This window comes from Toxorhynchites rutilus, chromosome 3 (assembly GCF_029784135.1).
Source record: "Toxorhynchites rutilus septentrionalis strain SRP chromosome 3, ASM2978413v1, whole genome shotgun sequence".
NCBI lineage: Eukaryota > Metazoa > Arthropoda > Insecta > Diptera > Culicidae > Toxorhynchites > Toxorhynchites rutilus.
The window spans coordinates 223,090,629-223,113,664 of NC_073746.1; the positions used below are offsets into that span (position 1 = coordinate 223,090,629).

Genomic DNA, 23,036 nt, shown 5'->3' on the forward strand with positions numbered 1-23,036 from the left:
GTACGCACTTCTCAAACCGCGAGTTTGCTTGAAACCTGAAAGTTCATTCGCCTCTAGTGTCTGCACCATTTTTCCAGGATCCTAAATTTAGAAGACCGTGTTAGGGAAACACATAGGCAAGCAAGTGCAAAAGTACTCGCAGTTTGCATTTATTTGCAAAGCAGATTTCCCCAGAAACCTTGGATTTGAAGTCTGTGTTAGGCAAACACAATTCAGTCGAAACAAAAATGCTCCCGATTTGCTTGTATTTACAATGCCGATTTTCCCAGAAACCTTGGTTCTGAAGTCTGTGTTAGGGAAAAACGTTTCAGTCGGAACAAAAATGCCCCCCGATCTGCATGAATTTTCAATGCCAATTTCCCAAGACACCTAGATTCTGAAGTCTATTTCAGTCGGAACAAAAATACCCCCGACTTTCAAGTATCTGTAATGTCAATTTCCTCACGCTCCGTGGATTTGAAATCTGTGTTAGGGAAACACATTTCAGTCGGAACAAAAATACCCCCGACTTGCATGAATTTGCAATGCCGATTTCCTCCAGGCACCTTAGTTTTGAAATCTCTGTTAGGGAACATATTTTGGTGGGAACAAAAACTCCCCCTGCTTTCATGTGTTTGCGATGCCGATTTCTCTAACGCTGCTTGGTTTTGAAGTCTGTATTAGGGAACACATTCCGGTAAGAACGAAAACCCCCCTACTTTCATGTATTTGCAATGTCGATTTCCCCAAGGTTGCTTAGTTTAGATGGATGTGTTGGGGAAACCGTAAATCGGACCAACCGAAACGAGGCAGTTAGGACGTTTAGATAACGCTTAACATTTTACAGTAATTATATTGTTTATCTAATGAAAAATAACATTTTATTAATTTCAATAGACGCGTAGAAATATTCCATATCAATTGATGCAAACATCTTTCCGTTCCAGTAAGGAATGTTCGAGTTATAAGCAGTCGGAATCTTTAATTTTTTCCTGCATGTTCTGTGTTTAGGTTTTCATTTTACCCCCCATATATTCCGGTTAGACGTAGTCCCACGTCAAAAGTTGCATTACTTTCTCATGCTCGAGAGAAGCGCAGCTGTCACCCTTAGTGGAGAAATTTTTGCTACCAGTAAGCGAAACCTAATCACATACAAAACTCCAGAACAACATTTACTTTCTTGGTAACTAAACAAGCGAAATAAATTCTTTTTGTTAATATCAACAACCTCGAAAACAGTAGCAATGCTTCATTATGATCAATATTAGCGCAAATGCAATCCTAGTTGAAGGCAGTTTTGCGACTGGTACGCGAACCTAAATAACTTATAACATTCCAGTAAGACATTCAAGATGCTTGGTATTCTCCAAATATTTTTTTTGGAGCATAACCTTAACGCTTGCTTCGCCATAACGTCAGTGTAATGCATTTATGCATTCTCAAAGGCACCAAATAAGCCGTTTACATTTTCGACCGACGCGCCGAAATCGCCTATTTTGCTGTTGTTCGATGCGGTGTCACACTCGCGAAGGCTCGGTTCAGTGCGAGCGCTTTTCACTACACCAACATCGCGTACATCATTAGATGACGCTTGCCTCGAAATTTCATTGCCCCTGGCAATGCGTTCGTTTTTTGCAGGGCTAGAGCCTGCCTCCCTCTTCTTCTTACTCATCACACACTACGCGAAACGTCCAATTTATGACGCGGGAAGAAAAACACACGATACGAATAACTACAAATTTCTGCATTACTCGAGAATTAATCAAGCAAATGAAACCAAATTTGGCATGTGGAGGTTTTAGGATGCAATAAATGTTTCTATGGTGATAAGATACTCCTTCCCCCTCTCTTAGAGGGGGCTGCCATACAAATGAAACACAATTTTTTGCATTACTCGGAAATTAATCAATCAAACGAAACCAAAGTTGGCAAGTGAAAGTTTTAGGGTGCAATAAATGTTTCTATGATGGTTAGACAGTCCTTCCCCCAGTCAAAGGGGGGGCTGCCATACAAATGAAACCCAAATTTCTGCATTACTCGAGAATTAATCAAGCAAATGAAACCAAATTTGGCATGTGGAGGTTTTAGGATGCAATAAATGTTTCTATGGTGATAAGATACTCCTTCCCCCTCTCTTAGAGGGGGCTGCCATACAAATGAAACACAAATTTTTGCATTACCCGAGAATTAATCAAGCAAATTAAACCAAATTAGGCATATGGAAACTTTAGGGTGCAATGAATGTTTCTATGGTGGTTAGATACCCCTCCCCCCCTCTCTTAGGGGTGGCTGCCATACAAATAAAACACAAATTTCTGCATTACTCGAGAATTAATCAAGTAAATGGGCGGGACGAAGTTTGTGCCGGGTTAGCTAGTATATATATATATATATATATATATATATATATATATATATATATATATATATATACGAACTTTGTGGAACATCGATTTCTTATGAATTTTTGAAACTTCGAATTTTTGTATTGTCACAATCATTTTTAGCCACAGTCATGAATCTTGATGTGATTTAAAATAAAAAAGCTCTTTATCAATATCCTTCTGAATGCTGCCATTCTCGAGATATTTGAAAAAACTGATGTGACTTAAAACAAAAAACCTCATTATCAATATCTTTCTAAATGCAGCCATTTTAAAGATATTTGAACTTTTTTCTGATTTATTGTGTTTTATATAGTTAATAGGCTCTTTTAATATGTTTGTCGTGTTATACCGCCATGTTCAAGAAGTTTCCCAAATACATCATTATTGTAAAACATATAGTGTTTAGGTGTTACGTTGAAAAACATTATCGCTACGTTTTGTATTAACTCACATGTCTTTAAATGTTTTACAACGTAGCTCCTAAACATATATATTTTTTACCATAATGATGTATTTGGAAAAGTTGTTGAAAATTATAATCTATATACATAAAAATGGATTTCTGTCTGTCTGTCTGTCTGTCTTATGGACTCGGAAACTACTGAACCGATCGACATGAAAATTGGTATGTAGGGGTTTTTTGCTGCCATACAAATGAAACACAAATTTCTGCATTACTCGAGAATTAATCAAGCAAACGAAACCAAATTAGGTATACGGAGGTTTTAGGGCGCAATAAATGTTTTCACCGTGGTTAGACATTCCACCCTCCTCTCTGAGGGGCGGTCTGCCAAACGAATGAAACACAAATTTCTGCATTACTCGAGAACTAATCAAGTTAATGAAAGGAAATTTGGTATGTGGAGGTTTTAGGGTGCGATAAATATTTCTATGGTGGATAGACACTCCACTCCCTCTCTAAGGGGGGCTGCTATACAATTGAAACACAAATTTCTGCATTACTCGAGAATTAATCGAAACCAAATTTGGCATGTGAAAGTTTTAGGGTGCAATAAATGATTCTATTAAATACTCCTCCTTCCTCTCTGAGAGAGGGGTCAGTGGTCAGGGGGTGGGGGATTGCCATAGAAATGAAACACAAATCTCTGCATTGTTCGAGAATTAATCAAGCAAACGATATTCAATTCTTTTTGTTTCAATTAGGTGTATGAAGGGTTTAGGGCACAATAAATGTTTTCACGGTGGTTAGACACTCCGCCTCTCTCTCTCTAAGGGGGAGCTGCCATTCAAATGAAAGACAAATTTCTGCATGACTCGAAAACTAATCAAGAAAATATCAAATTTGGCATGTGAAGATTTTAGGTGGCACGAAACGTTTCTATGGTGAATAGACACTCCTCACCCTTCTCTTAGGGGAGAAGAGGGGAGGGATCTGTCTTCATTCTATCATATTTTCTGTATCAAATATTTATTCCATGTAACGAAGAAACATTTTATTTGCCAGTGGTTGAAAAATCTTGAACGAGAATTGTGTCTGAAAATAATTTGATATTATAATGATGAGTTTTGGTAGAAGCACTAGGATTTTTTTAGTAAAAGGTAAATTTAACGGGGTCGATTAGAAGATCAATCAATGAACAGTTCTGCGGTTGGACTCATGAACTTGCGCTTAGTAAGAAAACGTGAATGTTGGAAGGTATTGTCCGGGTCTGGGACTATTCATAAAATTCCATGAACATGGCGGTATAACACGACAAACATATTAATTTGTCTATTTACTATAAAAAAGAAAATGGCTGCATTTAGAAGGAGATTGATAATGCTTTTTTTTGTTTTAATTCACATCAAGATTCATAATTTGTGGCTAAAAATGATTGTTAATATTCAAAAATTCGAAGTTTCGAAAATTCATAAAAATTCGATGTTCCACAAAGTTCGCCAAAAATAGTTTTACCATCTTGGACTCATTTTTAAATTTCATGCCTCTTTTTTATATGAAAAAATAAAAAAATATAAAAAAATTATTTTGGACACTATTCCGGTACGACTAATAGTTATTGATTATCAAAGATTTCTCTTACTAAAATCGATACGTCCTTTTCAAAAGTTACACTTGAGTCAACAAATCCACAATGGAATGTGGAAAACTCATATTTTCTCCAACCCAAACAGAATACAAACTTTCATTCGAATCAAAAATACTCATGTTTTGTCGATTTCTTTTACAATTGCTCCTATACCACATTGCAGTGCCTGGTGCTGTGGAAAAGGTCGATGATGAGTAACGAGATGTTAGTATTACAATTACGGCTAGGTATTAAATTGCATATTTGATCAATCCCATTGGTTTGGCCATATCCATTTTTGCAGAAAAAAATCCTAAAAAAATATTGTTTACCTTCATCTATGATATGACGTTCATCATTGCACAATCATTAGAAATAGCATTTCAATGAACATCATCTAAAGAACACAACAGCCCAAATATTTAGATAAACGGATCAACGCTTGTTGGCCGGAAACGAATCGTGTCACCACAGACGTGAATATGTTAAAACGTATTCTGTCAGTACTACTGCGAAACACTTTGTCACGATCGTAAGTGTGATAACACACCCCACGGGATGTATCATTAATCATCGTTTCAGAAACGAATGCATACGCTATTTTTCATGTGTCAACGCCTACCCTCCTGGCCATCCAGGTCGTCCTCTGGTCACCAGCAATGAGAAGGGAGGAAAACATATTTAAAAATGAAACAAAGCACAAAATGGATTGCCAGTTGCATAGACAAAATGCTCCGGCCGTTTTCGACCATAAATCATAGGATATTGGCCGCCTCACTAAAAGTGCTCTTTGCACCTCGTACACGTCACCTTTGTAGTGGCTCTTCTCCGTGAATACCGAACATGTACTTCTGATCGGTAAAGGGGCAGCTTCGTTCAACCGAGATATCGTGCACCATCTCCTCCGATTCGTCAGGAATGAAATTTCCTATATACTCTCCTGCACTTGTGCTGGCGCTTGCGTACATGTTGTCAATTTTCCCAGCGAATGGAATGGAAAAACGAGATGGCAGTTTTGACCTCTCGTTTGTTTTCGACATCAGCACAAGGAAGAAAAAAAAACAAACTGATTGCAATGTCAAGTACTGATGAACTTCTTCAACATTACACACTTATTACATTACGTTTCTGTTCTTCCATTTACGTGTGCTTGCAGAAGAAGCAATTTGGAGGTAAATATCGTATGTGGTTCTGTATTATGCTTCATTGTGTTCGTCCTCATCGAGATAGCTGAAGTTTTGAATGGTGCAATCAACTTCCTATCATCTAGAGATTGAGCCGTAATGAAAATTGTGCATATTCTGGTTTTAAACGAAGTATAGGAACGTATTGTATATCAGCGGATGAAAATCAGTCGTAAAGTAAAATCCTAACATTAAACCAGATTATTCGATTTTCGATTTATTTCTGCAATTCAATGGAAGCTTCGTCTACTCCGTTGCCTCGCTTACCTTGCTAAACCATTGTTTTGATTGTTAATTTCAGTTTCAATCAGTCGGGGTATATCGACCCATGTAGGTGAGCCAACTGTACTCTGAATCATATTAAATCGTTGTTTGTCACGCGAATGCTGGTATTCGCAAGCACTTCTTAATAAGTTAGTTCTAATTACATCAACACAGGTTTTCCATTGATAAATTCTTTCTAAACATAAATTCAAATGATATTTCGTACATACTTTAATTCGACTCTGAATTAGTCGCACCTCATGTGTGGCTTTGTGCGTTTAATCAATTCGTGTCAATGTCGATGTGCCTTGAATGGCAGTTCGAAACCAAATAGTTGACTGAAAATGAATTTGTCACACTGAGATGCAATTGGACGATAGCACGTAGATTCCTCCAATACCGTGCCAGTGAATTAATTCCGTTGTAGAAATTGATTTGAATCCTATGTCGATATTACAGCTGTTGTAATATATTTTCGATTTCACTCCGCTTGAGGTGGTACATCGACGGCATAAGAATTCAATGCTTTAGTACTTTGAAAAAATTTGAATGGCGGTACTGTTATTAATGTTCTACGAGAAATCGTGGAAACCGCATTACTATGTTCACCATTAATCATTACCTAGGTGATTTTGATTAATTAGGACATAAGTACACGGTATGCCATACTCTCAAGAAATAAGTGATGTTTTCAATATCAAACAACCAACCATTCCAAGCTAAAGTTCACTTACCTGTGGAAAGTCGCCAAATCTGGTTTGATAGTCGAACACATACAGGAACGAGTTTCGATGGTCAGCCGAATGGATGTCGGCCGTTTGCACCGCTGGTGCAACAATTCTAGCATCACTGAGCGCCTCCAGTGTTTCGTCCCTGTTAGGGGGTAATTAAAAATTGTTAGTGCGGTAGTGTGGTTGGTAATAATAAAACTCTGCAATTTATTTTCTATAAAATAACCGGTCTTGGATTGAATTAATTAATCAATGTTTATAGTCGACAGAAATGCTTCTTCGATTTCTTGTTGACAAATATGACCGAAAATTTCTGTGTGACTGAATCATTAATTCCAGTACGGAAAAATGAAGCTTTCCACACAGCTATCGAATACTCTATATTCATAGATAAAATCCAAAAACCATTTGACTATGAATTTGAGAAAGTCTCTGATTACACTAAACATTTAAGAATAGCTCAACTCAACTTTTAAATACGCCTTTAAAGATTACAACTCAAAAAACAGAGTTCGACATAACGTCCAACTTAAAAAAAATCTTCAATCACATTAAAACTAAATTATTAAAAAATCAATAAGTCATTGGAGTCGAAAAGGTTCTCAAAAATAGGCAAAAACACCTTTCTTGTACCAATCTTTAAATCCGGTAATGGAACCGATGTAAGAAATTATATCTAGCATTCCAAAACTTTTTCAGGTCATAATAAACCAAGAACAAATTCAACAACTTAAAACACAAACACGGTTTTTTCACAGGACGCTCAACAACAACAAATTTGCTGGAATTTGTCACATTCACTTTGAATGCAATGGATAATTAAGCTGAAGCTCCATACACTGACTTTAGTAAAGCATTCGATCGTGTTGATATACCATTACTCCCCCTTAAACATAAAAAATAGGGATAGAAGAAGCTGTTGAAATGGATCGAATCATCTTTGACTGACCGTATGTAAATAGTAAGATTTAATGGGAAGAAAATCGAAACCAATATTTGTTATATCTGGAGTTCCTCAAGGCTTTCATTTGGGACCAGTTTTGTTCATATTATTAGCTAATGATGTTTGAGTTTTTCTTAAAAGTGTTAAGGCACTTATCTACGCAGATGATATGAATAAAGAATGAAGAAGGCTCCCAAATATTCAAAAATGAAGTTCACATCTTTTATGCTTGTTGCATTGAGAGTTTATTATAGCTCAACGTTAGAAAATGTCATTTACAAGAAGAAGAACACAATTGAACAAAGGTATTAAGTTAGGAAATCAACCGATACATATATGTCAACGAGTAAGATACTCAGGTGTAGTCTTAGATTCCAAACTACTCTTCGTTGATCATTATAATACAATCACCCATAGAGCAAATAATATGTTGAGCTTTATTGAACGCTTCAGCTACCATTTCCAGGATCCATACACAATAAGAACATTATACGTAACATACGTCAGATCAATTTTCGAGTATTCTAGAATTGCATGGTCCCCCTACATAGTTCACACGAAGACAGAATTGAATCTGTACAAACACAATTTTTATTATTTGCACTTCGTAAACTAGGCTGGCCTTTATATCATCTCCCTCCATATGAAGCACTGCATGCAAATTAATAAAAAAAGTTTAAAATAACGTCGCAACTCTGCCATGATTCTATTTATTTTTGACATACTATCACAACGAGTGGACTGAAATATTAGGAAACCTAAATTTTTACGCACTCATTAGCCATCTGAGAAGTCTAACATTTTCTACACAGATTACAGAAGAACAAATTACGCCAAATATAGTCCTATCAATCGTATGATGAGCTTCTGTAACGAATACAGTGAAATAATTGATGTAACCATGCCAAGGTCAATGCTTAACACTTTGAGCCCCGATTTTTTTCGCTGCGCCTTCCATTCAACCCGCATCAAGAGCGTTTGCACAATATCACTGTTGGTCCCAGCTCTAAAAATATATACGGTTTGTTTTTGGTTTTTCTACACAATGTGACTACTTTCTAGACGAATTTCTGACTATTTTCTATTTATACAATACAATAATTGTATAAATAGAAAATAGTCAGAAATTCGTCTAGAAAGTACAATAATTGTACAAATAGAAAATAGTCAGAAATTCGTTCCGGGGTGTAAATTTTTATTTCTATACCGGGGTGTAAAATCAAAGTTTCGAAAACGAAAGCGTTACGCCGGAGACCGAGATTTTGAGCGTTAATAGCTCCTAAACAACTGAACGAAATGGTATGATAAACACTTCATTCGAAAGATAAAATGTCTACGCGTTATATACTTGTTACTTTTTCATCCAAAAACTTGTTTCAATAGCCTTAAAATTGCTTTCAAAACAGGTTATTGAAATCACCAATCGGTATACAAGCGAGCGCCGTTCGTAAACCCACTCAGTTATAATAGAACAGCGATTGGAGTATGTTGTCGCTGTTGTGGTGAAGCTAACTTCGTTTATCTTGAAAGCGCTGATGAACGGTGTCACCAAGAGCCTGTTTGTGCACCTTAGGTCAGAAGGGAATCCATCAGGAGGAGAGTGATTCCACGGTTCCGCTTGAAACATCGGAGCAGCCGCCTCACACACATACACGCGCGGAACCCTCGTTGCTATCATCGTTGTTGAAAAATAATCTACCAGTTCCCCTGGGAATTGAAAAATACATTGATGCGAAAGAGTTTATTTTATTGTTTTCTATCCATACAACACTGCAACCAAATACATTTGGTTTTGTGATTTTTCAATCAATCGCAATTGACAAGAAAGTTTCTGAACATTATTTTTCCTCATCAGTAGATAATTTTCGTATCCAATATTGGATGTAACGGAAAATTTTTCACATCGTGAAAATCATGTAATTTTCGAGCGATTATTTGCTTCCTACTCACATTCCGTTTTGGATTTTTCAATCAAATGCGATCAAAGTAAGACCACGTCTTTCGGAAATTTATTAGAGGGGCAATGAATCTTAAGGAATTCCCGCTCTACGCGCACTGGCAAACGATGTTAACTCAACAATTTCTCATCCGAGAAATGGGTGTTGTGAGAAAGGATTAGCGAACGCAATAACGACAAACGGGAGAAAGAGATGTTTGGAGGTTGAAGGAAATTGGCAGAAAACATCTTCATTTTATCTTTCGAATAATATCATTCATACCACTTCGTTTTGCCAGAAAGAGATTAATAATGCTCAAAGGAGGGATCGAGTCCTCCGAGGAAATTACCCAACGCAAATTAGAGTCGACTATCGATTGCGGCATTCGTACACAAATAATTTTATAATGCAGTTTCATCAAAGTGATTTCTTCGATATGGGGAAATATTCACTACACCATGTCATGTATTTCATATTTTTCACTATCAAATCTTTATCCATGGCCCCTATCGGTATTGGATTATCATCGACACCACGATTTTCGCTGAATGCTCATTTCAGTTCGGCCTGTAAAAAACTTTTCTGAGGTCTAATCCATGAAATTTGGAGCCCTGAAAAGGGCCGTTGATTATATGCTAAGCTAATATAGCACGCTCTCCTTGGATACGATAGGCCAGCTAGGATAGCACACAAATTGGTATCTTCGAATAGGCTTCCTGCAGCGTCATAACCGCGGAACTTTGGAAGCGCAAGTCGGTTTTGAAGTCCTGAACAATTCCACGAACCAAATACTTCAAAGGTAGATTGCGGATCAGCAATTCGGTCGACTTCTGATAGCGACGAATTTCACACAAAGTTCCCGGTCGATAGCGATGTGGCTTTTTAACACACTTCCTGCGACTGGTGCGCTTATCCGAGCTGCTTTCGTGGTGCCTTACCACCGAAAGACTAACGAGATGTCTGCTTGGTCCCTCAACAAACGAGTCCTCAAGGTGCGAGAGTAGAGAAAGAAATAAACGAAAGCAAAAGAAGCGTGATATTATAAACCATAAAAGTATAAAATATAAAAAATGTGTTGTGAGAAAGGATGAGCGAACGCAAAAAATATGTAGACTGATTTGATGCAACAGTTATTTTGTCTATTGGACTTGGAATACAAATCATATCACAATACAAGCAATGTATTATGTATTATACAACTTTCGTGTGATTGCTTTTTTTGCTGAATATTGTGCCTTCAACGTAACGCTCTCGTTTTCGAAGTCCCCCAGATATTCATTTATTCATTCATTCAGAATTGATTCAGAACCAACTAAAAACAAATGATCATTAAATCAAAGGTAGTCCTACGTCACCTTTGCGATTATACCACAGATTTAACCCACTTCCTGTTTTTCAAGGTGGGTTTTTCAAGTGGGAGCTGTGGGAAATAAAGCTGACAGAAAAAAAGTATGTAACCCACTTCTTGTACACTTAACATAACAGTGTAGGAAAACGCAAAGTTTCCTAAACGCTAGATCTACCGGAAGAAGAGACGCTTGAGAAAAACGATGATTGCCGAAGGCCGAGCCGAAGACAAGAGAATAATTCTCATTGTTCCGATGTGAGAACAGGAAGTTCAGATTTCTTGTGGACTTTCCCCATAGATGTAAAAAAAATGAAAACGATGAAGGACAAGGACTTCAGAGGACTTAATCTAATTTGGGATCACTTTAGAAAAATGAGAGCCCTGAGAGGAAATTAAGCGGGAGAGAATTGGATTCTCTTGGTTGGATGATGCATTGCATCCAGTTGAGAGATCATTCTGTGTACGATTTTTGGAGTGGAAGGTGTTTCTCGGATCGAAGCTAATAAATTCAAAGATGGCTTCTCAGTTTCGCGACCCTGGTCACGACAATGGCGTGGTCGACGCTCCTTTAGAGTAAGTTTCAGAGGAAAATCAAATTTAGTGATGAGAAATGTGACACGGTTGCGATAGCGGTGCAGTTTTCTTGCGAGCAAGAGTATGTGACATATATAAAAATAAAAAAAAAATAATAGAAATTGGTAAAAGAAGAGATAAGCCAATATCATATTTGGCAAAAAAATAGTGGTAAGCCGGAAGAAGAGATGCTCCAAAGCATAGTAAGCATCGTTGGCAAAAAAAACAAGATAAGCCGAAGAAGGAAAGAAAATGACAAAAAAAAACGAAAAGTCATCATAGAAACTGCATTTGCTATCGTACATCATAATCACGAAATGGCCACTAGCAACGACCGAAACACCGCGGTATGGTGTTAGTAACACGGCTCCCGTATACACAACCAAACCAATCGAAAGGGTGGAGGCGGACAACGTGTATTCAAAGGTATGACTTGGCGAAGCTCGTACTGTACTCGATGCAACAGCATCTATCATTCTGCTAAACGATGTTTTGCCATAGAAATGTCCTGTCACAATTGCGGCGTCAAGGGTCATTTACTAAGGGTGTGCAATTAACTACTACCACCGAGAGACAACAGAAAACTATCGGATTCTCTGAAGCGAGTAATGGAATCGTCAGAAGAAGCGATAGTCAGCATCAAACCAGAAAGAATGCGAGGAGAACACTGAGAGAGCTGTAAGCTATGTTTTATCTAAACCATCCTTATCGGGGGGCATATGTCATGAAACAATATGTTTAGGCGCGAATTTGTAGTTTGAATTATTTTCCTGTAATTTGATAATTTAAAATTCAACAATAAAGTAATTGAAATTGTTAAACTGACCTTACGGATTCGTATGTGATCACAATTTTATTCTTTGCTATTCTGGGTGGCTAGATGACATGCACAGCTCTAATTGAATTATTTTAAATAGTTTTACAAGTTGTTGGGGCCGACCGTTGAAGCTTTTGCGGTGTGTACACAAAGCGATAACGGCATCGTAAATGCCAGTGTGGCTGGAATAATCTGTGAGTTCCTGATCGACACCAGTCACAAATTCCGTATTTGAACGGATTATTGCGAATGTACAATACAGTGAAGGAGTAAAAAAAAATCAACAAGCAACTGACCGTCCTTCGAAGGCTTACGCATCATCGAGAGGCACACAGGTACAGTGTACCTTTGAAGCATTCCTGTACATATTGGATGATCGCCCAGTATTATTGGAGAAATTCTATGTGGTTAGGAAACCTCGCTTACTATTGAGTTACAGCAGTCAGATATAGCATATTGTTACTTGGGTTGAAGGTTCCTCTTAGCAGTACGATAAATGGCAAGGGCTGTCCCCGTTGCAATGAATCATGCAGTTCACCAACGACTTGATGAACTCACAGGAAGAGGAATTATCGAGTGCGTTAAGGAGCCGATCAGCACATCGCTTTGTTCGTCGATGCTCATTGTTCCGGGAGGGTCCCAGTGACTTCCGGTTTGTCATCGATCTCAGAGGACCAAATCGTTAATGCTCCATCCTCCGAACGTTACGCACACATTAGAGAAAATTATCACATGCCACGCAAAATCAGGTCGAATAGATTTAATTTTTTCACGTCGAGCTACATGAAGAATCAAGGCAGTTACAAGTCTCTGGTCTAGTTTGAGCGACAAGAAGTTGGACCGTGAACAGATTCGGGAAAGAGACACAGAAAAAAAGTTGATCAGCACTTAACACGCGGACCGGTCAAGAGGAGCCACATCTTCGGACATTCAGCACAAGAAGGTTCAAGGATGGTAGCTGCAAGTAGCAACGGAATTGAATAAGCTAGAAGCGTTAAGGACCTTAAGAAGGCTCCTTCTCCTGTATCACCCAGCGTTGCAACAGCTCTGAATTCGGATGACACCGAATTAGATATCATGGCAGAGGGGAAACACATGGAAGATAATCGACCGAAACTTCGTCGGGGAGCAGCTATGAAGAAACCGGCAAGACTTCATTTACAGAATTTTCCGGTGAGTAATTTTCACTTTATTAAACTGGTAATGAAGATGAATTGAATAAAAACACGAAATTAATAAGACGGTAAACACTATTTTATCGATCAATTTACATGCATTTCAACGTTCTTTTATTTTCGTTTACTATTATTTAGTATATTTTGTTCTAAACAAAAATAAAGATGCACGATTGACAACTGATAGTTTAAACGTCACACTAGACGTCACAAATAATTCTCAAAATGAGTTCTTCTATCTAGACAAGTGATTCTCAAAAATGGGCTACTCTAATGCAATGTGAAGCAAGAGTTAGAGAGCCAATGTATAGTGGTGATAAGAAATCACGTTTTATATACACTTGTCATTCGTTAGTTAATAGAAATTTCTAGTTAAAGACCACAAATGCGATATTTTTTATGCTTTTAGATGCACCGTACGGATACGTTTCATAATTGTTTAATTGGTAAAAAGAATAAAAGAAGCCTATGAAACGAACTAGAAATGTGAAGTTTCTAATAAACGTAATGTCGTAGGAATCAATAATAATTCAGATATACAATGATAACTTGTTGAACGGTAATGGAGAGAGTAGAGAAGGGAAGTATTGTGGGAAATAAAGCTTGTACACTTAACATAACAGTGTAGGAAAACGCAAATTTTCCTAAACGCTAGATCTACCGGAAGAAGAGACGCTTGAGAAAAACGCTGATTGCCGAAGGCCGAGCCGAAGACAAGAGAATAATTCTCATTGTTCCGATGTGAGAACAGGGAGTTCAGATTTCTTGTGGACTTTCCCCATAGATGTAAAAAAATTGAAAACGATGAAGGACAAGGACTTCAGAGGACTTAATCTAATTTGGGATCACTTTAGAAAAATGGGAGCCCTGAGAGGAAATTAAGCGGGAGAGAATTGGATTCTCTTGGTTGGATGATGCATTGCATCCAGTTGAGAGATCATTCTGTGTACGATTTTTGGAGTGGAAGGTGCTTCTCGGATCGAAGCTAATAAATTCAAAGATGGCTTCTCAGTTTCGCGACCCTGGTCACGACAGGAGCATTTGCTATAACTTCGCGGAGCTAAATGCTAATGAGCTTAAAATAAACAAATGGGGAAAAAAAATAATCCAGCTACCTTTCTTTAGCTTTAAGTAAATAGTATTAAGTAATACAGGGTCTTTCAGATTCAACGCTCACATCAAGAAGCATCGCACCGAAAGTTACGGATTTTGTACATGTACGATTTGTGATTAATGGCTTCTCTTGTTTTACGGTTTCTCGGATCGAAAATCTTTGCTCCACACGCCATAGTCCATACTAAGGCTTCTAACATACCCTTATGCAAAGTGTCCGGATTAAAAAGCGTCCGGATTCAGAAGCGTCACTGTACCATTTGCTCATAAGATATGGGAAAAACATCAAAACTGAAATACATTCAGCAATTCATTAATTCACAATTCAGAAAATTTAATTCACTGCTTTAGGTATTTTGGGAAAAATGATAACGTCAAAAAGATCCCTGCAAAATTCCCTCAATAGCAAAAACATGAACCACCATAAAAATACTATAAAACAAATATATTCTGGACGTATTGAATTTCCAAGCTGCGTGAGAGATGGTGAAAGATTGTTGAACAAAAAAATAAGAATGTAGTATGTATAATAAATTTGAATGTACGTAAATCTGCCGAAAAAAATATGTTTTTGTTTTCCGAAAAATCGACACGAGCTTTCCGGAAAATTCAATATTAGCTAGATTTTTGTTTTGAGCTATTTTTTTAAAATTTTAAGTTAATTTTTAGTCTAAATTCAAAAACTAGGAAGAGTGAAAATTAAGATCATTTTCACTCTTCCTGATTTTTGAAAATTATAGTTGGCAACCCTGGTCATGACTAAGTTTGATGATGTTTTGTGATGATTTCTTTAAGTTTTCAGCTATTTATCTAATGAAAATTTAGAACTTCTCATGCAAAAGAGAGATATAATCAAAATTTATTGTAACCCAGAAAAGATGAAGGATACCAAACATCAAAACAATAAAAATAAATCATCAATCGCCCACTAAAACTCGAAAACTCTCATTTCGGAAGCGAAACTCGAAAGCCTCCAATATAACCCGGCTGTGCCACGATTCCGTATAATTTTACGCCGTTTGAGGAAACTAGAAACTGGCAAAACTTTTCCCTACATCCGTCGCCGGGTAAACTTTCATAATCAATCCGCCGCAATCATACCAACTTTGGTCCCGGCGACAACATGGAATTTGTAAGTAGAGTTATATAGAAACGTGATCGTCGTACCTTATATTGATGGGATGCTGAATTGGCCTTTCCCAGTCGGTGTACTCGTTGACGATTGTAGCTAGGATTTCGTTCAGGTGATAGGAATAGGTGCTCCTCACATAGTTCTTCAGGATTTTGGATCTCCTGTCGGCCTCGATGCCATATTGCACGTCTTCCGAGTTGAAGACAAAATAGGCTTCCGCTCTAGTGACTCCAACGAGCACATCGTATCTGTGGATGAAAATGGGTAAATGTGATGGGAAAGTTTTGTTTGTAAAGGATTGAGGGAATGGATTTAATTACTTGGACAATTTGTTAATAGCTAATTTACGCAAAAGAATCGCGTTAATCGTGTTGAGCGTGTTGTGAAGATGGGGTGATAACTTCGGCACCGTTGGCGCCCCATAATCACTATAATGGGATCCATCCATCTGCTGAATTTCGCCAGTGTCTGAAAAGGCAAGTGTTAATTACACTAATTCATCTTATACGTTCCTTAAATTGTGACATCGCGACAAGAGACTAAAAAGTGATGCAATATAGCAGCACACGTACCAATCACAACTCCGTCCACGCTTGGGCCAAAGGCATTCCCAAAGTCTGGTGCACGAACGGGCGTTAAGAGGATATCGTCGAGTGGTTTATCCCGCAAGCACTTGAGCAGCATCTGATGAGGTAGGTCAGGTGAGCAGTTCACGTGATGCGAAACATACGCAGCAAACTTGGCCGGTTCTCCTACGAGCGACCACGGCGCCAGTCCAGATCCTGACATCAAGATCGCACGATGAAACAAGAGACCTGAAAAATTAATGCACATTGATAGCATGCTTTTAGGCTAGAGAGAAGGGCTTTTTCCGGCAACGGACACACTCCGCAAACAACCATAGAGTGGCGGTAAAATTTTTAATTGAATTTAGTGCATAAAATTCCATTACGTACACTAACAAAGATGTGACTTTTCGTTTTCGCTGCCGAGCACATAAAATTTTAATAGAAAAAGTTTTGCATTATCACTTCACTCTTCTCGCCATTTTTCAAAGCATTTTGCGGAGTGGATGTGTACGAAACAGGGTTGACTTTAAACCGAAAACGATAGTATTACTCCTAAAGCCAGCAAAATATATTGCAACCCGGCTTCCTGCTGTCAAGTGGAGGCTCGGTTCTTGCTCTCAAGATGTAATATTACCGCTCCGAACCAAGGATCTTATTCCGAATGAGTGTTTATACCCAAGATTCCGCTATGATTAATGTAAATGTGCTGGCGTCGCTCAAGAGTGCCATTAAACTTTTTAACGTTCTCCGCGAGATTGCACAGTGCGAAGCCACCGTGAAGATAGAGTTGGGGAAAGAACTCACGGGGACAGTAAGTTTTCATTGAAACCTCTAGAGGCAGTTGTGGATAAAAATGCGGAGCGTAGACACACACACACAACCGGTCTAAACGGTGGCGGCGCCATTGCGGCCCGTTAGTCATCCCTTTCTCTCACGGTTGCAGACTTCTTCTCTTCCTTCAGACACTGGAAAACCGAAGAGGTGTCGCGAGACTAACTTCCAGTTGCATAACTTTCCTGAAAATGTTCTGCAGGATAATGAGTTCTTAGCCCTGTTGGGAAGATTATTAGCAAAAGTTAGCGTTTGCTCTGTTTTCTTCGATCCTTTCTGCGCTGAGGCGAGTGTGACAATGCTAACTTTCTTGTTTGCGACAGATAGCGACGATAGGATCGTCGCGAATAACACCATAAAAATGCATAATGCGACGGGATAATTTGATTGATGCTTTACATAGCAGGACGTTCGGAGTCCGATTCGGAGACGCTGATAATATTATTTGAAGTTTTAATTTAACTATAAACCAATAATAATGAAGCTTTGATAATTTTTAATAAGCATCCAAAGTGGTGTGTTCATTAAATTGATGAAACTTTCTATTACAACATCCAAGATACGTCAAAGTAATCCTCCAGTTTTATTTTTATGGTCCCCACAACGATCTAGAGTTCCGAATGACGAAGGACGATTCTTTGAACAAACAATTTGTTTTTGTAATGGAAGTATCTATACCTGACCAGGCAAACGTTGTTCTGCCAAATAAATTATTTCTAGTGAATATTTTGGGTGTTGAATAAAACACACTAATGTATTGTAAGTGTGTTTGAATATTTTAACGATCTTTAAAATAAATCGAATGTGACCGATAAAAAAACGAATTAAGTTATTTGAACGAAAGGTTATATGATGTTTCTTGGTTTATTTCATTAACGTAACTGACATGTTTGATCTCTTAAAAGTTAAACGTCAACTGAAAAAAGTAATATAAGTTTGTCGTAAATTAGAAAAAATGAAATATAGAAAATCAATGTTTATTGCTGTTTACTTGTTAGAAAATACGTGCATGTGATTTTCAACATGGCTTAGTTTATAACAGCTTGGTCTCGTTCAGAAATTGGAAAACAGCGATACGCCAGCTAACTTCAATAGAGCTGATTAATCGGCCTGTTTGGAATCGCGGTTTTCTATCGTTGTCATTCAATCGAGGAGTATTCACATCGGTAATTTAAGTTTGAAACACAGCCATATAGCTTCCTTTATTCATGGATGTTTTTATTACTCTTCACCGTCTTGTAGAACTCAATATTCATACATGCATATGAGTGATCGGATTTTACAATTCGATCTAAATCGACTTTTACACTCTTAAATTCGTTCGCCTTGTCGCGAAACAATGGTCAAAATAAGTCATCCGTATTTGTGGTTCAATTTACTCTCTATATGATCGGCATAATTCCGGAAATAATTCTAAATTGTTGAAATTTGAATGAAAATTATTATTCGATTTCGTTTGGATGCCAAATTTGTTTTGAATGTGTTTGAATGCTAAATTTTGCGTGTTTATTCCACCCGAAAAACCATTACTATTTTTGCTTCATATAAATGGAGCATGGAGACCAATGTTGTTTACGTCGAATTGCGTGGCAAGGTTGTCACATTTGCTCAACTCGATTGGACTTGAGCTTTAACAGAATGCGCTTTTTCCATTCAACAGAATACAACCAACAATATGTGGGGACGAATACGGTCGAACTTCATTTTGTGTTTGAACACACGCGCAATGTCATGACAATGCATTGCGCTTTGGCCTGGCTATAGCTAAAGCTGTGTCGGCGTTGCTCATGATAGTGTCTCGCAAGTGAATGTATTATTCCTCGCACCGCTTTTGTTGATAGTGTAGTAAGAATTGCAGTCGTTCAATCTCTACCTTCGCGTATATGTCGACCATAAATTGTTGGCACAGCTTACGATATCTTGAATTGGCGTTTCTTGACCATATCAAATCACCATATGATAAGAAATAAAACACAAATTTATGCATTACTCGAGAATTAATCAAACAAACGAAATAAAATTTGGCAGGTTTTAGGATGCAATAAATGTTTCTATGGTGGTTAGATACTCCACCCCTCTCTCTAAGGGGGGCTGCCATACAAATGGAACACAAATTTCCGCATAACTCGAAAACTAATCAAGCAAATGTAGCCGAATATGGCATGTGGAGGCTTTAGGGGGAAAGAAACATTTCTAAGGTGGTTCAACACTCCTCCCACCGCTCTAAGAGGGGCTATCATAGAAATGAAACAATTATTTCTGCATAACTCGATAACTAATCAAGCAAATGGGACCTAATTTGGCATTTGACGAAATTCATGCCAACTCGCAACTCGTCTTAGGAGTTGGCAGCACCATCTCAGATAGTAGTGAAACGTTGTGGGTGTAAAGACATGGGTCATTTAAGCAACTTTGCATACTTGAAATATTCGAAAAACAATTAGACTACTTTTTGGAAAAAGCCAAATTTTTAGGAAAAAAATACATATATATATATATATATATATATATATATATATATATATATATAAATATATATATATATATTTATATATATATATATATATATATATATATATATATATATATATATATATATATATATATATATATATATATATATATATATACATATATATATATATATATATATATATATATATAAGATTTTTAAGTTGCCCTTAAAATTAAGATAGCGACATAGTGTATTCGACAAAGTTTTAGATCTTGTTAAAATATAAACTTTTGTCGAGGGCATCAGCTTTCTATTTTTATAGTTTTTGGAATATATGTCATTTTTGTATGGCGACTTCTGGAAAAAAAATTTTTTGGCTCGTAACTTTTTTTGTTGTAAATTCTCATGTTAGGCATATTCTTGACATGTTTCTAAATAGAGGAAAGTTAGCAGAGCATTTGAAATACGATAATTTATACAAAAAAATGTTACGAATTGAACATTAATAGAATTTTTTCAAAGAAACACATGAAAAAGTTGTTGTTCTAAAAACTTTTTCGATTTAATGTGCTCATCGTCCGATGTATGGAAAACTTGTTGGAAATTTTGAGGGCTATTTATATCTATTACTTTCAGAATGTTGAAAGCATATGTTTTCGAGAAGAATGAATTTTAATATTCAAAATATTTTTTTTTCAATGAAATTTTTTTCCAAAATGTTTTTAAAATTTATAATGAAAACCAAAACAATTTCCTACATTTAATTCTTTGACTAAAATTTTGTAGGCCTGATATTTTTTTGTAGGTTTTTTTAAATTTTGAGTTTTTTCAACGTTTTTTTCGAAAAATCTTAAAACTATAACATATACAAAAAGATGGTCAGAGAATGAAATGTAGGAAATTGCTTGGGTTTTCATTAAGAATTATCAAATAAATTTTTGGAAAAAAATTTCATTGAAAAAAAATATTTTGAATATTAAAATTCATTCTTCTCGAAAACATATGCTTTCAACATTCTGAAAGTTTTTCAAATTTATTTTTCTCGGAAACATATGCTTTTAAAATTCCGAAAAAATAGATATAAATAGCCCTTAGAATTTCCAACAAGTTTTCCATACACGGACGATGGGCATATTTACATGGAAAAAGTTTTTCGAACAACAACTTTTTAATTTTTTTCTTTGAAAAAATACTATTAATGTTTAATTCGTAACATTTTTATGTATAAATTATCGCAATTTACATGCTTTGCTAACTTTTTGATTTTCACGATAATATACCATATGCAAAATATTGGCTCATTCGAACTTCATTTATTAGTGTCACAGACGTTAAAACTTGAGTTTTTTTTAAAAACGAAAGATCACCGAAAATCGGGATTTCTAAAAAAAATGTTGATGCCAAATGTCTTAAAATTGCATTACTCGTCGAGATTTAACCCATTTTAGGCCAAGCGTTCGAAAAATCGAACAGCAACTTTGATAATTTTTCATGTCTTTGGAAAGCTAACATATGGTAATGTTTTTGCACAAAAAGATAACTTAATTTATTGGCTACCACTTACTATCAAGTTCATTCAGTTTTGTATATCTTTATTGGGCAATAAATTCGATATAAAGCAAGTACGTTTGGAAGGTGTTCTTACTTTCAATTAAAAATCCCAATAAAATACAAAATTATGTGAACTTTTGTAACAGGTGTACATTTTTGTATTGTAGCGTTTATCATTTCTTGTAAATATTCCGTCAAGTGCTATGTAATTATTTTCAATATTGTACATACACTTACTTTCTAGATAATTTATTTATATATTTATTCACCCACTTTTGGTAGATTTATTTATTTATTTATTTATTTATTATTTATTTATTATTTATTCATTATTTATTTATTTATTTATTCGTTGGTGGAATTATTATGTTAATATTTAAATGTTGTTCCGTGCATGATTCAATTTTCCTATTCACACTTGCCAAACTTCTACTGTAACATCATGATTCAGTATAAATGAAACGGACTTTTTCTTCGTGGAAATTGCACGCAATGGGTTTCATATATTGCATGAAATCGTTGTGTTGTTGTACGCAACACCACATCGAAGAGCGCGAGTAAAGCTCATGTTCCGCCACACCAACACATGCTAAGAGCGAGTAGCTTAAGCTACGCTCTAAGTGGTCACTCATGCGCGAGAAAAATAAAGAAGCCAGGTTTCGTGGAAGAATCGCGAGAATTAGCTCAACCTTGACAAAAAAAGAGCGGACAATTATGACTTGTTTGGCTGCGTGACTGGGGGTTTGAGGAAATTCGCGGTTCAAAAAGAACATTATTTGCTTCGGCAAATATTGTTCTCCTGAAGTAAAAAGGCTAATTGTTTCAAGGGACTCGAACGCTTTTGCTCGTCCACTTTGATCCAATCAGTGGAAGAGGCAGCAGTGCGATTTTTCAAAATCACGTCGCGGTGTGACTTTACAAGGAATTTAACGAAAGTTTTCGAAGACTTTAGATATCCGTTAAGTGTCTGTGCTTGTGAAATAAAGCTCAAACAGCCGTTCGACGGCTGTTTGTTAGGGATTATTTCCCAGGCAGACACTCCTTGGAAGCTCGGCGCATCGCACTCAATCAGCCGGACGCACTTCTGACCCCACGGTTGGAGTCAAAGTTTCCCGACAAGCCTATTTCCGTCGGAAGGGAGTGCTACGTCACTACAGCACTCCGGACAAAGCAAGCAGAGCGATAAAGTCAAAACGTGAGTACCCATCCCGTTATAACATGCGCTTGTGGGTGGGTATTTTTAAACTTGGAACTGATGAGACAGTGATCACTGAAATAAAGTTTACGCTTAAGAAAATTGAGACGCACGTGGCACGAAATTGTTAGGGATATTAGGGAAAATGAAATTGTAATTTAGCTAGTTAATAAATGTTTAAATTATATTTAGTTTTGTTATTTGGAGAAACCGTACGTTTTATGATCGTTCGTGATACTGTAGTCTGTTTGATTTTTTGGGTATATGTTTGGAGTCCCACTCTTGTTTCTGAAACGAGAGGTAATATTTGGACAGCAGAAGGATTCGAGTGAAGAGCAATTTGTTGTGCCTTTTTATCCAGGTTCAGCTGCGAATTTCCTCCGATCCTTTGAGCGAGTAGCCGAGCAAGTCATTTATTTATTTACCATCTTTGGTCACAGACCACACAGACTATTTAGACATTCTTAATTCTATCTTTAAAAACTAGTCTACTTATGTTGAAATCAAAAATATCGTGCACATCGTTAAAAAGCCTACAGCATCTATCTAGCGGATTGTTATATCCGTATGTAGTACGGTGCCCTTGAACTCTGAGAAAGGAAGTGCTTCGGAGTTGGCGGTTCGGAACGTGAATATTAATATTTTGCAGTATGCTGCCGCAGTCGATGTTGTTGCTTAGTACGTCGTAGATGAACAGCCTTTGCAGAAAACTACGCCGGCTCGACAGAGTTTGGAGTCCGATGAGCGCGCATCGATGTTCGTAAGGCGGTAGATTGTCGGGATTTGTCCATGGGAGCCACCGTAATGCACTTCTTATAAAACGTT

The 23,036-nt window shown here is 36.9% G+C and overlaps 1 protein-coding gene across 1 annotated transcript in view; it reads right to left on the reverse strand.

Annotated features, from left to right (window-relative positions):
- The window catches only part of LOC129777990 (neuroligin-4, Y-linked), a 152,478-nt gene that overhangs the window by 13,803 nt on the left and 115,639 nt on the right, over window positions 1–23,036 (reverse strand). The window contains exons 5-8 of the mRNA XM_055784608.1: window positions 16,183–16,425; window positions 15,931–16,078; window positions 15,646–15,858; window positions 6,576–6,714 (exon numbers count right to left, since the gene is read on the reverse strand). Of these exons, the coding sequence (XP_055640583.1) occupies window positions 6,576–6,714; window positions 15,646–15,858; window positions 15,931–16,078; window positions 16,183–16,425 (743 nt within the window). The remainder of the gene's footprint in view (window positions 1–6,575; window positions 6,715–15,645; window positions 15,859–15,930; window positions 16,079–16,182; window positions 16,426–23,036) is intronic.